This window comes from Salvelinus fontinalis, chromosome 32, assembly GCF_029448725.1.
Source record: "Salvelinus fontinalis isolate EN_2023a chromosome 32, ASM2944872v1, whole genome shotgun sequence".
NCBI lineage: Eukaryota > Metazoa > Chordata > Actinopteri > Salmoniformes > Salmonidae > Salvelinus > Salvelinus fontinalis.
Window position 1 is genome coordinate 11,691,084 of NC_074696.1, and position 22,320 is coordinate 11,713,403.

The 22,320-nt window shown below is 47.3% G+C and overlaps 1 protein-coding gene across 1 annotated transcript; it reads right to left on the reverse strand.

Annotated features, from left to right (window-relative positions):
• Positions 1–395: 395 nt before the first annotated feature.
• On the reverse strand, positions 396–21,304 carry LOC129830725 (U5 small nuclear ribonucleoprotein 40 kDa protein-like). The gene is made up of 10 exons (XM_055893372.1): positions 21,021–21,304; positions 20,557–20,686; positions 18,641–18,734; positions 17,827–17,992; positions 15,858–15,980; positions 3,511–3,631; positions 3,120–3,202; positions 2,873–2,934; positions 2,602–2,705; positions 396–2,426 (listed from the first exon to the last, which is right to left on the reverse strand). Exons 1-10 carry the CDS (start codon positions 21,132–21,134, stop codon positions 2,377–2,379), a joined length of 1,047 nt encoding a protein of 348 aa, XP_055749347.1. The 5' UTR covers positions 21,135–21,304; the 3' UTR covers positions 396–2,376.
• Between the last annotated feature and the right edge of the window lie 1,016 nt (positions 21,305–22,320).

Here is a 22,320-nt window from a genome sequence, read left to right on the forward strand (position 1 = left end):
AAATGAGTGCGATTTCCACTAGATAACACAGCCAGAAGTCAGAACAGCTTTTTTTTTTTTTTCATTTTGACAACAGATGCTGCTCCGACGGGAGAAATCAATAGGCCAATTTCACAGCCAATCAGAACACTGGCGGGTAAGTAATACTGTGAAACACCATCATTCCACTATTACGGCAGATTATGGACATTTTCTGAAATTACAAAAATCATATGTGCACCACGTTTAATAGGCACTTACTATAGTCATTCCATTTATCTAATCTCTGGAGATGGGAAATTAGTTTTTTTGCGAAGTAAAACATGTGCAAATGAAATGTTTTTTTTGACCAAGTTACACTTCTGGAACGACTCTTTAAATAAAACAATTTTTTTTTAAAGGACATGGCAGAACAATATTTTTCCCCAGACGTAGTTTATTAGGAGAAATAAAAAAACACAGGAGTTGGTTGTTGTGACTGGACATTCTAAAGTAAATGACTCTGAGGATGTTACTCAATAAAACAGTATATAAAAGTACCTTTCATTCACACAGTTGGGGTCTGGATCCACACACACAGTTGGGGGCTGGATCCATACACACAGTTGGGGGCGGGATCCATACACACAGTTGGAGTCTGGATCCATACACACAGTTGGGGGCTGGATCCATACACACAGTTGGGGGCTGGATCCATACACACAGTTGGGGGCTGGATCCATACACACAGTTGGGGGCTGGATCCACACACACAGTTGGGGGCTGGATCCACACACACAGTTGGGGGCTGGATCCACACACACAGTTGGGGGCTGGATCCACACACACAGTTGGGGGCTGGATCCATACACACAGTTGGGGGCTGGATCCACACACACAGTTGGGGGCGGATCCATACACACAGTTGGGGGCGGGATCCATACACACAGTTGGGGGCCGGATCCATACACACAGTTGGGGGCCGGATCCATACACACAGTTGGGGGCGGGATCCATACACACAGTTGGGGGCGGGATCCATACACACAGTTGGGGGCGGGATCCATACACACAGTTGGGGGCCGGATCCATACACACAGTTGGGGGCCGGATCCATACACACAGTTGGGGGCCGGATCCATTCACACAGTTGGGGGCCGGATCCATACACACAGTTGGGGGCCGGATCCATACACACAGTTGGGGGCCGGATCCATACACACAGTTGGGGGCCGGATCCATACACACAGTTGGGGGCCGGATCCATACACACAGTTGGGGGCCGGATCCATACACACAGTTGGGGGCCGGATCCATACACACAGTTGGGGGCCGGATCCATACACACAGTTGGGGGCCGGATCCATACACACAGTTGGGGGCCGGATCCATACACACAGTTGGGGGCCGGATCCATACACACAGTTGGGGGCGGGATCCATACACACAGTTGGGGGCGGGATCCATACACACAGTTGGGGGCCGGATCCATACACACAGTTGGGGGCCGGATCCATACACACAGTTGGGGGCGGGATCCATACACACAGTTGGGGGCGGGATCCATACACACAGTTGGGGGCGGGATCCATACACACAGTTGGGGGCGGGATCCATACACACAGTTGGGGGCTGGATCCATACACACAGTTGGGGGCTGGATCCATACACACAGTTGGGAGCTGGATCCATACACACAGTTGGGAGCTGGATCCATACACACAGTTGGGAGCTGGATCCATACACACAGTTGGGAGCTGGATCCATACACACAGTTGGGAGCTGGATCCATACACACAGTTGGAGTCTGGATCCATACACACAGTTGGGGGCTGGATCCATACACACAGTTGGGGGCTGGATCCATACACACAGTTGGAGGCTGGATCCATACACACAGTTGGGGGCTGGATCCATACACACAGTTGGGGGCAGGATCCATACACACAGTTGGGGGCTGGATCCATACACACAGTTGGGGGCTGGATCCATACACACAGTTGGAGGCTGGATCCATACACACAGTTGGGGGCAGGATCCATACACACAGTTGGGGGCAGGATCCATACACACAGTTGGGGGCTGGATCCATACACACAGTTGGGGGCTGGATCCATACACACAGTCGGGGGCTGGATCCATACACACAGTTGGCGGCTGGATCCACACACACAGTTGGCGGCTGGATCCACACACACAGTTTGGGGCCGAATCCATACACACAGTTGGGGGCGGGATCCATACACACAGTTGGAGTCTGGATCCATACACACAGTTGGGGGCTGGATCCATACACACAGTTGGAGTCTGGATCCATACACGCAGTTGGGGGCCGGATCCATACACACAGTTGGGGGCTGGATCCATACACACAAGGCTCCGGGGCAGAACATTCACACACACACACACACGACAGTCCTACTGAATCTCTCCCATGTAGAGTCTCTTGTCACTGGCGCCAGAGAGGACTGTGGGGGGGAAAAAATAAAATAGACACTATTAGAGAACGAGAGCGAGAGGACAGACCAAATAAAAAAAATTAACTAGACAAAGATTAAACCCGCAATGGAAAAAAAGCTATAGAAAGAGACAGGGAGAGCGTGTGATTCGCCAGATACACGGATATAAACAGAGTCCTCTCACCAATAGGCTCCTCGGGATGGAAGGCGACCTCGTTGACTGACCCAGCGTGGCCTGGCAGCTTGTACAGGATCCTACGAGACGTGGTGTCCCACACATAAACAAACCTGGACACACACAAACAGCTTATAAAAGGATCATACAAGAGGTGTTTGGTGCATTTTTGGGGGGAAGGTTTGTATTGCTGTGTGTGTGTGTGTGTGTGTGTGTGTGTGTGTGTGTGTGTGTGTGTGTGTGTGTGTGTGTGTGTGTGTGTGTGTGTGTGTGTGTTCACCTGTCAGCTGAGCCTGCTGCAATCCTGCTGCCGTCAGCAGACCAGGAACACCTCAGAAGGTTCTGTGGACACAGCAATGTATTATAAACTAGTTTATTAACCTGATATAACCAGGCTATAGCAGGCCACTAGACTTACACACATGACAGGAGCACGAATATTAAAACACATTCGCACTGAAAGTCTCTTCAGGTCCAAAATAAAAAAACACTTGAATCTCTCACTCTGATCAAAAGTCTTAATTTACCTTCTCAAAGTTGTGAATGTTCCCCTGGAATATTTTCACACACCTCTCCTTGGGAGCGAACGGACGGACGTCCCAAATACGTACTACGGGACAACACACACACACACACACATTAGTACATAATATAACAATATAATATATTCAACGTGTATAGTTGGGGTGGGGGGGTCTCGGATGGTTGAGGGGCAGCTCTTGGTGGCCTGGAGGTTAGGAGCTTGGGCCGGTGGCCGATAGCGGCGATTTTTATCCAAAACGAATTAGTCATGGGTGGCCTCAGCAGGAATCGAACCCACGACCCTTGGCGTTACGAACGCCATGCTCTAGAAACTGAGCCACATAGGACAACACTCAAGTATTGTAACCACACACACAAAATCACACACGCACTGACCTGTGTTGTCCATGGAGTTGGAGAGGAGGTAGGATCCCTCTGAGCTTAGACAGAGGCCAGTCAGAGAATCACCATGACCATGCATACCATAGATCATCTTATTCTGCCTCAGGTCCCACACCTGCACTCATATAGAGACAGGAAGTAAGTTATTCACTGTCTGATGACGCGACACAGGTAGTCTCCTGGTAAGATCTGGTCTCTCTCATCTTTCTGAAGGTACATACGGGATGTAACCTAATGTGAAAGGAAGTAACAGACAAGAGCTCCCAGGCACACAGAAATACACAACCGGTCAAAAGTTTTAGAACACCTACTCATTCAAGGGTTTTTCTTGATTTTTACTATTTTCTACATTGTAGAATATTAGTGAAGACATCAAAACGATGAAATAACACATATGGAATCATGTAGTAACCAAAAAAAGTGTTAAACAAATAAAAATAGATTTGAGATTTGAGATCCTTCAAAATAGCCACCCTTTGCTTTGACAGCTTTGCACACTCTTGGCATTCTCTCAACCAGCGTCACCTGGAATGCTTTTCCAGCTGTCTTGAACGAGTTCCCAAGTATGCTGAGCACTTGTTGGCTGCTTTTCCTTCACAAGTCTAACTCATCCCAAACCATCTCAATTTGTTTGATGTCGGGGGATTGAGGCCAGGTCATCTGATGCAGCACTCCATCACTCTCCTTTTTGGTCAAATAGCCCTTACACAGCCTGGAGGTGTGTTGGGTCATTGTCCTGTTGAAAAACTAATTATAGTCCCACTAAGCCCAATCCAGATGAGATGGTGTATCGCTGCAGAAAGCTGTGGTAGCCATGCTGGTTAAGTGTGCCTTGAACTATAAATAAATCAGACAGTGTCACCAGCAAAGCACCCCCACACCTCCTCCATGCTTCACGGTGGGAACCACCATGCAGAGATCATCCGTTCACCCATACCGCGTCTCACAAAGACACAGCGGTTTGAACCAAAAATCTCCAATTTGGACTCGTCAGACCAAAGGACAGATTTCCACCAGTGTAATGCCTATTGCTCGTGTTTCTTGGCCCAAGCAAGTCTCTTCTTCTTATTGGTGTCCTTTAGTAGTGGTTTCTTTGAAGCAATTTGCCTATGAAGGCTTGATTCACACAGTCTCCTCTGAACAGTTGATGTTGAGATGTGTCTGTTAAAAAAAAGGCTATTTGTGTAAGGGCTATTTGAACTCTGTGAAGCATTTATTTGGGCTACAATTTGAGGCTGGTAACTCTAACGAACTTATCCTCTGCAGTAGAGATAACTCTGGGTCTTCCATTCCTGTGGCGGTCCTCATGAGAGCCAGTTTCATCATAGTGCTTGATGGTTTTTGCGACAGCACTTGAAAAAATGATCAAAGTTCTTGAAATGTTCCATATTGACTGATCTTCATGTCTTAAAGTAATGATGGACTGTTGTTTCTCTTTGCTTATTTGAGCTGTTCTTGTCATAACATGGATTTGGTATTTTACCAAATAGGGCTTTCTTCTGTATACCGCCTCTACCTTGTCACAACACAACTGATTGGCTCAAATGCATCAAGGAAAGAAATTCCACAAATTAACTTTTAACAAGGCACACCTGTTAATTGCAGAGAGAGAGGAAGAAACTCCCAAACCTTCCATAAAGCCGTCACATACAGAGATATTAACCTGGAGAAGAGGCCCCTAAGCAAGCTGGTCCTGGGGCTCTGTTCACAAACAGACCCCACAGAACCCCAGGACAGCAACACAATTAGACCCAACTAAATAATGAGAAATCAAAAGATAATTGCTTGACACATTAGAAAGAATTTACTAAAGAACAGAGCAAACTAGAATGCTATTTGGTCCTAAACAGAGAGTACATAGTGGCAGAATACCTGATCACTGTGACTGACCCAAACTTAAGGAAAGCTTTGACTATGTACAGATTCCGTGAGAATATCCTTGCTATTGAGAAAGGCCGCCGTAGGCAGACCTGGCTCTCAGGAGAAGACAGGCTATGTGCACACTGCCCACAAAATGAGGTGGAAACTGAGCTGCACTTCCTAACCTTCTGCCAAATGTATGACCAGATTAGAGACACATATTTCCCTCAGATTACACAGATCCACAAAGAATTCAAAAACAAACCCAATTTTGATAAACTCCCATATCTATTGGGTGAATAGCCACAGTGTGCCATCACAGCAGCATGATGTGTGACCTGTTGCCACAAGAAAAGGGCAACCAGTGAAGAACAAACACCATTGTAAACACAACCCATATTTATGCTTATTAATTTTTCCTTTTGTACTTTAAAGTATTTGCACATCATTATTTGCACATCGTTACAACACTGCATATATACATTATGACATTTGTAATGTCTTTATTCTTTTGGAGCTTTTGTGAGCGTAATGTTTACTGTTCACTTTTTATTGTTTATTTAACTTTTGTTTATTATCTATTTCACTTGATTTGGAAATGTAAATGTGTTTCCCATGCCAATAAAGACCTTAAATTGAATTGAGACACACTGACACAGAGAGAGAGAGAAAGAGAGAGAGTAATTAAATAGGCGAGAGAGATCGATAGATAGGTGACAGATGGCGGGAGGAAGAGAGGAAAGGGAGTAAGAGATCCGTGACAGATGGAGGGAGAGAGGAGATATGCCTGTAACAAGGGAAAGACTGCTTGGTTCTACATGTATACAGGCCCCATGCTCCATTTCTCCTTCTGCACATGGTTAAAGTTACATAGCTGTTGAGACTAATGCGTTCTCAGACTAGTGGGAGCGGAGAGATGAGACATTGACGTCTCTACCACTCACCCCTCTCCCTCCCTCCACCTCTCCTTCCTGTAAATAAACTAAGGGTCACCATCTGAGTCTAGAATGAAGTGCAGAGTGAATAACCAACATTTTTGTTATTTGTTTAAAACAACTAATTCACGACGTCGGTTCAATTATTTTAATTCCATTTCGTTCGGTTTTTTTGTGATGCGCAATTATTCTAGAGAGAAATCCTGAACTGTGCGATGTACTAGGGAGTTAATAGTAGGCTAATATTCTGCCTATTTTAGCACAGAAAACATGGTAATTAACTACAATGACCACAATCCATTGCGTGGCCTACTTGTCTGGTCAGTGTGGGGGCAGACACAGAGACAGAAGAAAAACAGAAGAACGCAAGAGAGAGAGAGCAGTTGCTTCATGAGGCATCTCTACTTGACAATATATGATCTCAGTCAGGGGTTCCCAGACTTCTTCACTCCTTCCAGCATTGGGGAACATATCGCATCTATTTCTATGGGCACAAGCACTGTTCATGACACAAACTGTTCACACCCCTCTTGTTGGCGGAGAGAACATTTTACAGGTTTAAACCTTATTTCCTGCAATTCTACACATTTTGTCATTTCAAAGCAATAAAATGGCAACAAATCTTTATGCAACACTTTTGATACATGCCGACAACAGAAAGTGATGCAGTTTTAAAGCTTCTAGTAATGTCACCTTGTGTAGTCTACTATTACAACTCAGTTTAGTAATGTCACCTTGTACATTCTACTATTACAACCCAGTTTAGTAATGTCACCTTGTACATTCTACTATTACAACTCAGTTTAGTAATGTCACCTTGTGTATTCTACTATTACAACTCAGTTTAGTAATGTCACCTTGTGTATTCTACTATTACAACTCAGTTTAGTAATGTCACCTTGTGTATTCTACTATTACAACTCAGTTTAGTAATGTCACCTTGTGTATTCTACTATTACAACTCAGTTTAGTAATGTCACCTTGTGTATTCTACTATTACAAGCAAGCAGACTAATAAAATAAAAAAAATTGTAGCATATATTGCTAACAATATATATATATATATATTATTATTATTATTTTTGATATACAGAACATTAGGAACATCTGCTTTTTCCATGACAGACTGACCAGGTGAATCCAGGTGAAAGCTGTGATCCCTTATTAATGACACTTGTTAAATCCACTTCAAATCAGTGTAGATGAAGGGGAGGAGACAGGTTAAAGAAGGATCTTTAAGCCGTGAGACAACTGGGAATGTGTGCCATTCTGAGGGTGAATGGGCCAGACAAAAATATTAAGTTCCTTTGAACGGGGTATGGTAGTAGGTGCCAGGCGCACCGGTTTGTGTCAAGAACTGCAACGCTGCTGGGTTTTTCACGCTCAACAGTTTCCTGTGTGTATTAAGAACGGTCCCACCCACCCAAAGGACATCCAGTCAACTTGACAACTGTGGGAAGCATTGGAGTCAACATGGGCAAACATCCCTGTGGAACATTTAAAACATTGTAGAGTCCAATGCATCAACAAATTGATACTGTTCTGATAGATACCTTCTATCAAAACTCCTCTACTGAGAAGATATCAGCAAGTCAAATGTGTTAACCCTTGTGTTCAGACATGGATCTGAGGACACCTATGGCCTCCTTGTAGGTGATTTACACATGACGTTCCAGAAATTAAGTCCACGGGGGTCAATCCACTCAATTAAGGTCTGCAGGGACCAGAAAACCAAACTATCATTGGGATATTCCTACAAACTTTTACCATCAAAAGCACGGAGAGTCTGTCTTGGACAATCTGAAATGGGAAAGAATCAACGGAAGACCAACGCGAATCACGTGGAATCAACGAGATCCTTCACTGAGGAAGTGCGGCATTGGAAATACTATCGTTGGGAATTTTGAGGACATGTTTTATATGTTCGGAGATATTCTGTCCTCCAAGACTGTGATACAAAAGGGTATAGTTATGGTCAGTACACAAAACCCAGGACGCTGCCGAACGAGCCAAGATATTGAATGGTAAGAAGTTGGTTAGAGAGAGTATCGAACCCTTCAAATCTCATCAACAGCAAGCGGCTGGATTTGGATCCAGGACAACAAAATAAAAATAATAGGAGTTCAATATGTACATCAAGAACATTTGCATCAACTTGGAAGACATTTTTTCAAAAATATTTTTGCCAGATGTCCTGACTGTTTAGTTGGCCTTATTATTGAGTTGAGGATTCTGTCTACTTCAGGTCCAGAGAGTCAGGGTCATGGTCAATCACAGCGGGACTGCCAGAAGATTCAGTTTCCTCCGTTTCAACTGGCATGAAGATGAACAGAAGGCGAGAGAGATCCCATCCATTATTGATGTGTTACAGAGCTCAGTGTCTAGGAGTCCAGTGTCTCATTAGAGTGCATCGCACCTCCTCGGGCTGTGGATCAGATGAATGGGAAGGAGGTGAACAGCCTGTGGATCAGATGAATGGGAAGGAGGTGAACAGGCTGTGGATCAGATGAATGGGAAGGAGGTGAACAGCCTGTGGATCAGATGAATGGGAAGGAGGTGAACAGGCTGTGGATCAGATGAATGGGAAGGAGGTGAACAGCCTGTGGATCAGATGAATGGGAAGGAGGTGAACAGGCTGTGGATCAGATGAATGGGAAGGAGGTGAACAGGCTGTGGATCAGATGAATGGGAAGGAGGTGAACAGCCTGTGGATCAGATGAATGGGAAGGAGGTGAACAGGCTGTGGATCAGATGAATGGGAAGGAGGTGAACAGCCTGTGGATCAGATGAATGGGAAGGAGGTGAACAGCCTGTGGATCAGATGAATGGGAAGGAGGTGAACAGGCTGTGGATCAGATGAATGGGAAGGAGGTGAACAGGCTGTGGATCAGATGAATGGGAAGGAGGTGAACAGGCTGTGGATCAGATGAATGGGAAGGAGGTGAACAGCCTGTGGATCAGATGAATGGGAAGGAGGTGAACAGCCTGTGGATCAGATGAATGGGAAGGAGGTGAACAGCCTGTGGATCAGATGAATGGGAAGGAGGTGAACAGCCTGTGGATCAGATGAATGGGAAGGAGGTGAACAGCCTGTGGATCAGATGAATGGGAAGGAGGTGAACAGGCTGTGGATCAGATGAATGGGAAGGAGGTGAACAGGCTGTGGATCAGATGAATGGGAAGGAGGTGAACAGGCTGTGGATCAGATGAATGGGAAGGAGGTGAACAGGCTGTGGATCGGATGAATGGGAAGGAGGTGAACAGGCTGTGGATCAGATGAATGGGAAGGAGGTGAACAGCCTGTGGATCAGATGAATGGGAAGGAGGTGAACAGCCTGTGGATCAGATGAATGGGAAGGAGGTGAACAGGCTGTGGATCTATATGGGCAACGTCCAGACGAAACGCGAGCACCAGACGGTGTTGAAACACAGGTCCACATTACCAGAGTCATCCTGTACGTTTAGAAACTGGATGACAGCCGGGACGATCGTCGTCTCCAGAAAGACTTGCCGCGTCGGGAACCATCATTATCGCCAAGGTGATGACGGAGTGCCGCCGAAACAAAGGTTTTTGGATTTGTGGCCTTCTCCTCCGCTGAGGACACCACCAGGGCTTTGAGGGACATGATCGTCCACATTGTGAACAATAAGCCGCTATTCGTGGCTCCAACAGCAGGAGTTTCTGCTAAACAGCCACCTGCAGCAGATTGCTATCGTCATGACCTCATCCAACCCAGTTTAACCTCAACCAGCCTGCACCTACCATTCAACAAGCCTTGAACTCTCCCGTGCTCCATTCAGCAAGCCTTGAACTCTCCCGTGCTCCATTCAGCAAGCCTTGAACTCTCCCGTGCTCCATTCAACAAGCCTTGAACTCTCCCGTGCTCCATTCAACAAGCCTTGAACTCTCCCGTGCTCCATTCAACAAGCCTTGAACTCTCCCGTGCTCCATTCAACAAGCCTTGAACTCTCCCGTGCTCCATTCAACAAGCCTTGAACTCTCCCGTGCTCCATTCAACAAGCCTTGAACTCTCCCGTGCTCCATTCAACAAGCCTTGAACTCTCCCGTGCTCCATTCAACAAGCCTTGAACTCTCCCGTGCTCCATTCAACAAGCCTTGAACTCTCCCGTGCTCCATTCAACAAGCCTTGAACTCTCCCGTGCTCCATTCAACAAGCCTTGAACTCTCCCGTGCTCCATTCAACAAGCCTTGAACTCTCCCGTGCTCCATTCAACAAGCCCTGAACTCTCCCGTGCTCCATTCAACAAGCCCTGAACTCTCCCGTGCTCCATTCAACAAGCCCTGAACTCTCCCGTGCTCCATTCAACAAGCCCTGAACTCTCCCGTGCTCCATTCAACAAGCCCTGAACTCTCCCGTGCTCCATTCAACAAGCCCTGAACTCTCCCGTGCTCCATTCAACAAGCCTTGAACTCTCCCGTGCTCCATTCAACAAGCCTTGAACTCTCCTGTGCTCCATTCAACAAGCCTTGAACTCTCCTGTGCTCCATTCAACAAGCCTTGAACTCTCCTGTGCTCCATTCAACAAGCCTTGAACTCTCCTGTGCTCCATTCAACAAGCCTTGAACTCTCCTGTGCTCAACACCCACCAGCTGACTGGTCCAGAATATACCAGTCATGCATCCATGCACCATGAGCACCTCGTCCTCATGGGATGACCCCTCAGAAGAAGCCGTAAACTCAGTCCGTCCCGCTGTGATCAACCACGACCCCGACTCAATATGACCCTGTGATCAACCATGACCCCGACTCAATATGGCCCTGTGATCAACCGTGACCCCGACTCAATATGACCCTGTGATCAACCATGACCCCGACTCAATATGACCCCGACTCAATATGACCCCGACTCAATATGACCCTGACTCAATGACCCTGTGATCAACCATGACCCCGACTCAATATGACCCTGTGATCAACCATGACCCCGACTCAATATGACCCTGTGATCAACCATGACCCCGACTCAATATGACCCTGTGATCAACCATGACCCCGACTCAATATGACCCTGTGATCAACCATGACCCTGTGATCAACCATGACCCTGTGATCAACCATGACCCTGTGATCAACCATGACCCTGTGATCAACCATGACCCCGACTCAATATGGCCCTGTGATCAACCATGACCCCGACTCAATATGACCCTGACTCAATATGACCCTGTGATCAACCATGACCCCAACTCAATATGACCTCGACTCAATATGACCCTGTGATCAACCATGACCCCGACTCAATATGACCCTGTAATCAACCACGACTCCGACTTAATATGACCCTGTGATCAACCATGACCCCGACTCAATATGACCCTGTGATCAACCATGACCCCGACTCAATATAAATGGCACCGAAGGAGATCCCTGCCGTTTTACAGGCTCCTAACAAATTGTGCTATTTTGTGTGTTTTTGCACGTTATTTGTAACTTATTTTGTACTTAATGTTTCTGCCATCGTCGCATGACCGAAAAGAGCTTCTGGACATCAGAATAGCGATTAGTCACCTCGAACTGGACAAAGATTTTTTCCTTAAACGAGTCGAACGCAAAGGATTTACCCCAGATACCCGACAAGGCCCGAATCCCCGTCATTCGCGTGAAGAGAAGACGCAGATACAGGAGACGCAGGTACGGGAGACGCAGGTACGGGAGACGCAGGTACGGGAGACGCAGGTACGGGAGACGCAGGTACGGGAGACGCAGGTACGGGAGACGCAGGTACGGGAGACGCAGGTACGGGAGACGCAGGTACGGGAGACGCAGGTACGGGAGACGCAGGTACGGGTGCCTTGTGAGAATTTGTCAGCGAGTGGGTAACCCGCCTCTACTGTTCGTCCTATTGGCCAATGTGCAATCATTAGAGAAAAAGCAGAATGAATTCCGTTCAAAATTATCCTACCAACGGGACATTAAAAACTGTAATATCTTGTGTTACCAAGTCGTGGCTGAACGAAGGCATGAATAATATACAGTTGGCTGGTTTTTCCATGCATCTGTAAGATAAGGGGTGTCTGTCTATTTGTCAATAAAAAAATCTAATATTAAAGACGTCTCGAGGTTTTGCTCGCTTGAGGTAGTGGATTTCATGATAACTAGTGTGGTCTACAGTTCATCTATATTTTCCGTAGCTGTCCATTTACCATCAGAAACCGATACTGAGGCTAAGACCGCACTCAACAAGCTGTATAAGGCCATAAGCAAACAAGAAAAAGCTCATCCAGGAGGTGGCACTCCTAGTGGCCGATACTTCAATGAAGGGAAACTTAAATCCGTTTAACCAAATTTCTACTAGCACGTTACATGTGCAACAAGAGAAAGAAAAAAAAGGGAAAAAGACCTTTACTCCACACACAGAGACGCATACAAAGCTCTCCCTCGCCCTCCATTTGGCAAATCCGACCTTAATTCTATCCTCCTGATTCCTGCTTACACGCAAAAACTAAAAGCAGGAAGTACCAGTGACTCGCTCCAGACGGAAGTGGTCAGATGACGCAGATGCTACACTACAGGACTGTTTTGCTAGCACAGACTGGAACATGTTCATCCACTGGCATTGAGGAGTACACCACATCAGTCACCGGCTTCATCAATAAGTGCATCGATGACGCTATATTTAACTAGGCAAGTCAGTTAAGAACAAATTCTTATTTACAATGACGGACTACCCCGGCCAAACCCTGCCCTAACCAGGACGACGCTGTGCAAATTCAGCGCCACCCTATAGGACTCCTGATCACGGCCGGATGTGATACAGCCCGTGATCGAACCAGGATCTGTAGTGACTACTCTAGCACTGAGATGCAGTGCCTTAAACCGCTGCGCCACTCGGGATGTGGCAGGGCTTGCAAACTATTACAGACTACAAAGGGAAGCATAGCCACGAGCTGCCCAGTGACAAGTCTACCAGACGAGCTAAATGACTATGTGCGCGTCGAGGTAAGCAACACCAAAGCATGCATGAGAGCACCAGCTGTTCCGGACGACTGTGTGATCACGCTCGCCGTAGAATACGAGTGTAAGCCCTTTAAACAGGGCAACATTCGCAGGGCCATACGGATTACCAGGACGGTTACTCCGAGCACGCACTGACCAACTGGCAAGTGTCTTCACTGACATGTTCAACCTGTCCCTGGCCGAGTCAGTAATACCTACATCTTTCAAGCAGCCCACCATAGTCCCTGTGCTCAAGAACACCAAGGTAACCTGCCTAACTGACTACCGACCTGTAGCACTCACGTTTGTAGCCATGAAGTGCTTTGAAAGGCTGGTCACAGCTCACATCAACACCATCCTCCCGGAAACCCTAGACTCACTCCAATTTGAATACCGCCCCAACAGATGATGCAATCTATTGCACTCAACACTGCTCTTTCCCACCTGGAAAAAAGGAACACCTATGTGAGAAAGCTATTCATTGACTACAGCTAGGCGTTCAACACCATAGTGCCCACAAAGCTCATCACTAAGCTAAGGATCCTGGGACTAAACACCTCCCTCTGCAACTGGATCCTGTACTTGCTGACGGGCCGCCCCAAGCTGGTAAGGGTAGGTAACAACACATCTGTCATGCTGGTCCTCAACACGGGGGCCCCTCAGAGGTACATGCTTAGTCCCCTCCTGTAACCCCTGTTCACCCATGACTGCATGGCCAGGCACGACTCCAACACCATCATTAAGTTTGCAGATGACACAACAGTGGTAGGCCTGATCACCGACAAGACAGCCTATAGGGAGGTCAGAGACCTGGGAATGTGGTGCCAGGACAACAACCTCTCCCGCAACGTGATCAAGACAAAGGAGATGATTGTGGACTATAGGAAAAGGAGGACCGAGCACGCCCCCATTCTCATTGACAGGGCTGTAGTGGAGTAGGTTGAGAGCTTCAAGTTCCTTGGTGTCCACATCACCAACAAACTATCATGGTCCAAACACACCAAGACAGTCGTGAAGAGGGCACGACAAAACCCATTCCCCCTCAGGAGACTGAAAAGATTTGGAATGGGTCCTCAGATCCTCAAAAAGTTATACATCTGCACCATCGAGAGCATCCTGACTGGTTGCATCACCGCCTGTTATGGCAACTGCTCGGCCTCTGACCGCAAGGCGCTACAGAGGGTAGTGCTAGTCAGAGAAACACCCTAAAAATCCCCAAAGACTCCAGTCACCCTAGTCATAGACTGTTCTCTCTACTACCGCACAGTAAACGGTACCAGAGCGCCAAGTCTAGGTCCAAAAGGGTTCTGAACAGCTTCTACCCCCAAGCCATAAGACTGCTGAACAGCTAATCGAATGGCTACCAGGACTATTTACATCGACACCCCCTTTGTTTTTACACTGCTGCTACTTGCTGTTTATTATCTATGCATTGTCACTTCACCCCTACCTACATGTACAAATTACCTCAACTAACCTGTACCCCACACACTGACTCGATACCCCCTGTATATAGCCTCGTTATTGTTATTTTTTACTTTAGTTAATTTAGTAAATATTTTTCGTCTTAAATCTTATTTTTCTAAAAACTGCATTGTTGGTTAAGGGCTTGTAAGTAAGCGTTTCACGGTAAGGTCTACACTACACCTGTTGTATTCGGCGAACGTGACAAATAAAATGTGATTATATCTGATGATTCAGCATATATGTAAATGACGAGTAATTTTTTACCACCTTTCCCCATTACTATTTACTTTGAATGTCTGTGGTTGGAAGAATGCATTATGACAGGCCACTGTCATCATCACATCTTTGATTGTGAATATCTTCTGCTCAGCTACCCAGGCGACCACAGTAAGCATGCCTCAGAAAACCTGTCAGCAGGAGACAAGTTGCCCTGCTTCAGGCCCACATGCACCAGCCAACCAGGAGCCCCCGACTGCTTGCATGCTGTCAGACCTATCCCTCCCTCAAGCACCGAAAAGAGATGTTGGGTGAGTCTGGCATCCATCTCCCTGATCCTTTCACTTCATTAACCTATTTCAGGTCATTTTGATCATCCAGTCTCCCTCCCTCCAGATTATCTGACGGTCGGTTTCATTTCCCTCCCTATGGGACTCCCAATCACGGCCGGTTGTGATACAGCCCGGAATCGAACCAGGGTCTGTAGTGACGCCTCTAGCATTGCGATGCAATGCCTTAGACCGCTGCGCCACTCGGGAGCTCTGCACTGTGTTGCTCACTATGTCTCCACTACACAGCCACCACCTGATCAATAATCCCAGTATAATTATGAATGGCCTTTTTATTAGTTTGGATTGAGTTCTGATGGAGCATGCCAGTCCGTGATTGATTCCTCACTCCTCTGGACTAGCTAGATTGCATCTTTCAATGTGACGAATCCAAAATGCAAAACAGTCGCTCTGGGTGACACAGTCACAAACAGAAACAGACATTGATAGTTATAGATAGTTATAGAATGAGGTGCCATGATGTAACGGCGTATGACACAGTAGCCATGCCCCACACACACACACACACACGTACACACACGTACACACACGTACACACACGTACACACACGTACCTTGATGTCGTTGTCGATGCCTCCAGACAGGATCTGGTCGCTGGTGTCGTTGAATGTGACGGCTAACACCTGGTAGGTGTTCTGGAACGTATGGACCGCCCCCTTCTTACGGATGTCCCACAGCTACAACACACACACACACACACACACACACACACACACACACACACCAGACTGATGACCTACAGCTGCAACACACACACCTGACTGACGCCCCACAGCTACAACACACACACCTGACTGACGCCCCACAGCTACAACACACACACACACACACACACCTGACTGATGTCCCACAGCTGCAACACACACACCAGACTGACGCCCCACAGCTACAACACACACACACAAACACACACCTGACTGATGTCCCACAGCTGCAACACACACACACACACCAGACTGACGCCCCACAGCTACAACACACACACACACACACACACACACACACCAGACTGACGCCCCACAGCTACAACACACACACACACACACACACACCAGACTGATGTCCCACAGCTACAACACACACACACACACCTGACTGACGCCCCACAGCTACAACACACACCTGACTGACGCCCCACAGCTACAACACACACACCTGACTGACGCCCCACAGCTACAACACACACACACACCTGACTGACGCCCCAGAGCTACAACACACACACACACACACACCTGACTGACGCCCCACAGCTACAACACACACACACACAACTGACTGACGCCCCACAGCTACAACACACACACACACCAGACTGACGCCCCACAGCTACAACACACACACCTGACTGACGCCCCACAGCTACACACACACACACACACCTGACTGACGCCCCACAGCTACAACACACACACCTGACTGACGCCCCACAGCTACAACACACACACCTGACTGACGCCCCACAGCTACAACACACACCTGACTGACGCCCCACAGCTAGAACACACACACACCTGACTGACGCCCCACAGCTAGAACACACACACACCTGACTGACGCCCCACAGCTAGAACACACACACACCTGACTGACGCCCCACAGCTACAACACACACACACACCTGACTGACGCCCCACAGCTACAACACACACACCTGACTGACGCCCCACAGCTACAACACACACACACACACACCAGACTGACCCCCCACAGCTACAACACACACACACACACACACCTGACTGACGCCCCACAGCTACAACACACACACCAGACTGATGCCCCACAGCTACAACACACACACACACACACACACCAGACTGACGCCCCACAGCTACAACACACACACACACACACACACACACCAGACTGATGCCCCACAGCTACAACACACACCTGACTGACGCCCCACAACTAGAACACACACACACACCTGACTGACACCCCACAGCTACAACACACACACACACACCAGACTGACGCCCCACAGCTACAACACACACACCTGACTGACGCCCCACAGCTACAACACACACACCTGACTGACGCCCCACAGCTACCACACACACACACACACACACCTGACTGACGCCCCACAGCTACAACACACACACACACCTGACTAACGCCCCACAGCTACAACACACACACACACACCTGACTGACGCCCCACAGCTACAACACACACACCTGACTGACGCCCCACAGCTAGAACAGCAGTTAGCCAACACTCCCCAGGATCTGCGTGGTGGGCTTTAGTTCCAGCCCAACATGAACACATTTACATGTTAGTTATTTAGCAGAGGCTCTTATCCAGAGCGACTTACACTTAAGTGCATTCATCTTCAGATAGCTAGTTGAGATAATATCACAGTAGGTCAATTCTTTACTGTTCCTCGATAAAGCACTTTTCAATTAAAAGATCAGGTAAACAGGTGTGTTAGTACCAAGCTGGAACTAAAGCCTGCACACCCAGGCAGCTGTCTGGGACCAGGGTTGAAGAACATTGGTCGCCATGGTTACCTTGACGGTTCCGTCGTCGCTGCCGGTACAGACGAGCTGAGGCCCGCGGCGAGCAGGGTAGCAGGAGTTAACGAAGGAGGTGTGACCTTTCAGGCGCTTGATCCTCTCGCCCGTCTCACTGTCCCACACTCCCACGGTCTTGTCTGTGCTGGCGCTGAACAGCAGGCTGCACTCAGGGATAGGGTCAGAAAACACACGTCATATTCTCCCAACGTGTTGTCAACGACTAGAACAAGAACCGGCACACAACATCACGCTTTTCCTGACCTGAGTGAGTGTGTTGTGAGCGAGTGTGTTGTGTGTGAGTGTGTTGTGTGTGAGTGTGTTGTGTGTGAGTGTGTTGTGTGTGAGTGTGTTGTGTTGTGTGTGATTGTGTTGTGTTGTGTGTGATTGTGTTGTGTTGTGTGTGATTGTGTTGTGTTGTGTGTGATTGTGTTGTGTGTGAGTGTGTTGTGTGTTGTGTGTGTGTTGTGTGTGTGTTGTGTTGTGTGTTGTGTGTTGTGTGTGTGTTGTGTTGTGTGTTGTGTGTGTGTTGTGTTGTGTGTTGTGTGTTGTGTGTTGTGTGTTGTGTGTGTGTTGTGTGTGTGTGTGTGTTGTGTGTGTGTGTGTGTGTTGTGTGTGTGTGTGTTGTGTGTGAGTGTGTTGTGTGTGTGAGTGTGTGTGTGTGTGTGTGTGTGTGTGTGTGTGTGTGTGTGTGTGTGTGTGTGTGTGTGTGTGTGTGTGTGTGTGTGTGTGTGTGTGTGTGTGTGTGTGTGTGTGTGTGATTGTGAGTGTGTTGTGTGTGTGTCAGTCGTATGTGTGTCGTGTATCCTACCTGCCGTCTGTGTTGTAGTGAAGCTCCATCACAGCACCACTGTGTCCCTTCAGGGTGGCAAAGTTATCACAGTCCCCGTACACATTCCACATCACTGTAGAGAGAGAGGGGGATAAGTTACCACAGTCCCCGTACACATTCCACATCACTGTAGAGAGAGAGGGGGATAAGTTACCACAGTCCCCCGTACACATTCCACATCACTGTAGAGAGAGAGGGGGATAAGTTACCACAGTCCCCGTACACATTCCACATCACTGTAGAGAGAGAGGGGTATAAGTTACCACAGTCCCCGTACACATTCCACATCACTGTAGAGAGAGAGGGGGATAAGTTACCACAGTCCCCGTACACATCATTGTAGAGAGAGAGGGGGATAAGTTACCACAGTCCCCGTACACATTCCACATCACTGTAGAGAGAGAGGGGGATAAGTTACCACAGTCCCCGTACACATTCCACATCACTGTAGAGAGAGAGGGGGATAAGTTACCACTGTCCCCGTACACATTCCACATCACTGTAGAGAGAGAGGGGGATAAGTTACCACAGTCCCCGTACACATTCCACATCACTGTAGAGAGAGAGAGGGATAAGTTACCACAGTCCCCGTACACATTCCACATCACTGTAGAGAGAGAGGGGGATAAGTTATCACAGTCCCCGTACACATCACTGTAGAGAGAGAGGGGGATAAGTTACCACAGTCCCCGTACACATTCCACATCACTGTAGAGAGAGAGGGGAGGATAAGTTACCACAGTCCCCGTACACATTCCACATCACTGTAGAGAGAGAGGGGGATAAGTTACCACAGTCCCCGTACACATTCCACATCACTGTAGAGAGAGAGGGGAATAAGTTAACACAGTCCCCGTACACATTCCACATCACTGTAGAGAGAGAGGGGGATAAGTTATCACAGTCCCCGTACACATTCCACATCACTGTAGAGAGAGAGGGGGATAAGTTATCACAGTCCCCGTACACATTCCACATCACTGTAGAGAGAGAGGGGGATAAGTTACAGTCCCCGTACACATTCCACATCACTGTAGAGAGAGAGGGGGGGATAAGTTACAGTCCCCGTACACATCACTATAGAGAGAGAGGGGGATAAGTTATCACAGTCTCCGTACACATTCCACATCACTGTAGAGAGAGAGGGGGATAAGTTATCACAGTCCCCGTACACATTCCACATCACTGTAGATAGACAAGAGACATGGATGAGTGTTGTTGCCAACTAGTAAAGTGAGCGGGAGCATGGTGTGTGCGTGTGTGTACACAAACGTTCAAAAGTTTGGGGTCACTTAGAAATGTCCTTGTTTTTGAAAGAAAAGCATGTTCCCCCCCCCCATTAAAATAACATCAAATTGATCAGAAATACAGTGTAGACATTGTTAATGTTGTAAATGACTATTGTAGCTGGAAACGGCAGATTTTTTATGGAGTATCTACATAGGCGTAGAGGCCTATCTTAAACTTTTCTTTTTATTGGCCAGTCTGTGATATGGCTTTTTCTTTGCAACTCTGTCTACAAGGCCAGCATCCCAGAGTCGCCTCTTCGCTGTTGACGTTGAGACTGGTGTTTTGTGGGTACTATTTAATGAAGACTTGTGAGGCGTCTGTTTCTCAAACTAGACACTAATGTACTTGTCCTCTTGCTCAGTTGTGCACCGGGGCCTCCCACTCTTTCTATTCTGATTAGAGCCAGTTTGCGCTGTTCTGTGAATGGAGTAGTACACAGCGTTGTACGAGATCTTCAGTTCTTCAGAATCTCATATATGTTGATTTGTTTAACACTTTTCTGGTTACTACATGATTCCATATGTTATTTCATCGTTTTGATGTAGAAGTAGGTGTGTCCAATCTTTTGACTGGTACTGTATATATAAAGTAAGTGTATAACTTACAGATGAGCCTGTCATAGCCAGACGAGGCCAGTGTGGCCCCGTTAGGATGGAACTTGCAGCAGTAGACCTCTCCCTCGTGGCCACACATCAACATGATAGGAGCCTGCAGGCTGGAGCTGCGGGGAGGGCCCTGGAGAAGGGAGGAGGACATCATGTTGTCATATTACACAGTCACTGGCTCGCACGTTACCTGTATGTGCATGAATCACTAGCAATCTGGTCCATGCTATCCGGTATCCTTGTCAACAGTAACTAAATTAGCTTCCTGCTAGCAGTATTTACATGGGATATCCTTCCTTTAGCTAGCAAACAGTCAACATATCAGTCACAGCTTATCGTAGCTGCAATTGAGAGAATTTTCCATTGGTCGAAAGACTGAAAACATAACTAGCTAACAACTTTCTGAAACTAGATAGCGAAAGGAACGTTCCCCTTGTACTTTGATATCCCCCCTCTTTTCTAACCATGGCCACGAGTTGTTGCGACTGTGCCGCAGCGATCAGCTCGGCCCTGGGCCTCTTGACTCCACCGGCAGGAACCACAGCCATGTCCGCCGGTCTCTTCTTTGGCTCAATCATGGCTAAGAAAATCAATATAAAACGATTTAGTAGAATATAACTAAGTCGTCCTAGGTGAATGGACGTTTCTCTCGACGAGTACTTCCTGTTCGCAGGGCGATCAATTGGTTAGCCACTCCGCTGTTAACAATGATTGGTTATCACGGTTGTAGCGCATGGCCCTTGAACCGGAAGAAAACGTCTGAAACATCTGACTACAAAAATAAATTATCGCCGCAGAAGGTAGATAGCTAGAATTTATAATAATGTGTGTAATATGCGGTTTAAAATGTATAAGTATATATCTATTGACCCTTATCTAAAGTAGGGCAAGATAGCAACGCCAAGGCTGGCTAACTAGCCATAGGCTGAACAAAAATATAAACGCAGGTCGTAAAGTGTTGGTCTCATGTTTCATGAGCTGAAATAAAAGATCCCATAAATGTTCCATACGCACAAAAAGCTTATTTCTCTCAAATTTTGTGAATGCATTTGTTTACATCCATGTTAGGGAGCATTTCTCATTTGACAAAATAATCCATCCACCTGACAAGTGTCAAGAAGCTTATTAAACAGCATGATCATTACACAGGAGCACCTTGTGCTGGGGGCAAGAAAAGGCCAGTCTAAAATGTGCAGTTGTGTCACACAAGATAATGCCACAGATGTCTCATGTTTTGAGGGAGTGTGCAATTGGCATGCTGACTGCAGGAATGCCCACCAGAGCTGTTGCCAGGGTATTTAATGTTAATTTCTCTACCATAAGCCAACGTCGTTTTAGAGAATTTGGTAGTACGTACAACCGGCCTCACAACCACAGCCCATCCGGCTTCTTCACCGGTCCATACACTAACTCTGCATACCCTAACCCTACATATCCTAACCCTCATTAACCTAACCCTACATACCCTAACCCTCATTACCCTAACCCTACATACCCTAATCCTCCATACCCTAACTCTGCATACCCTAACCCGACATACTCTTACCCTACATACCCTAACCCTCCATACCCTAACCCTTCATACCCTAACCCTCCATACCCTAACTCTGCATACCCTAACCCTCCATACTCTAACCCTCATTACCCTAACCTTGCATACCCTAACCCTCCATACTCTAACCCTACATATCCTAATCCTCCATACCCTAACGTTGCATACCCTAATCCTCCATACCCTAACTCTGCATACCCTAACCCTCCATA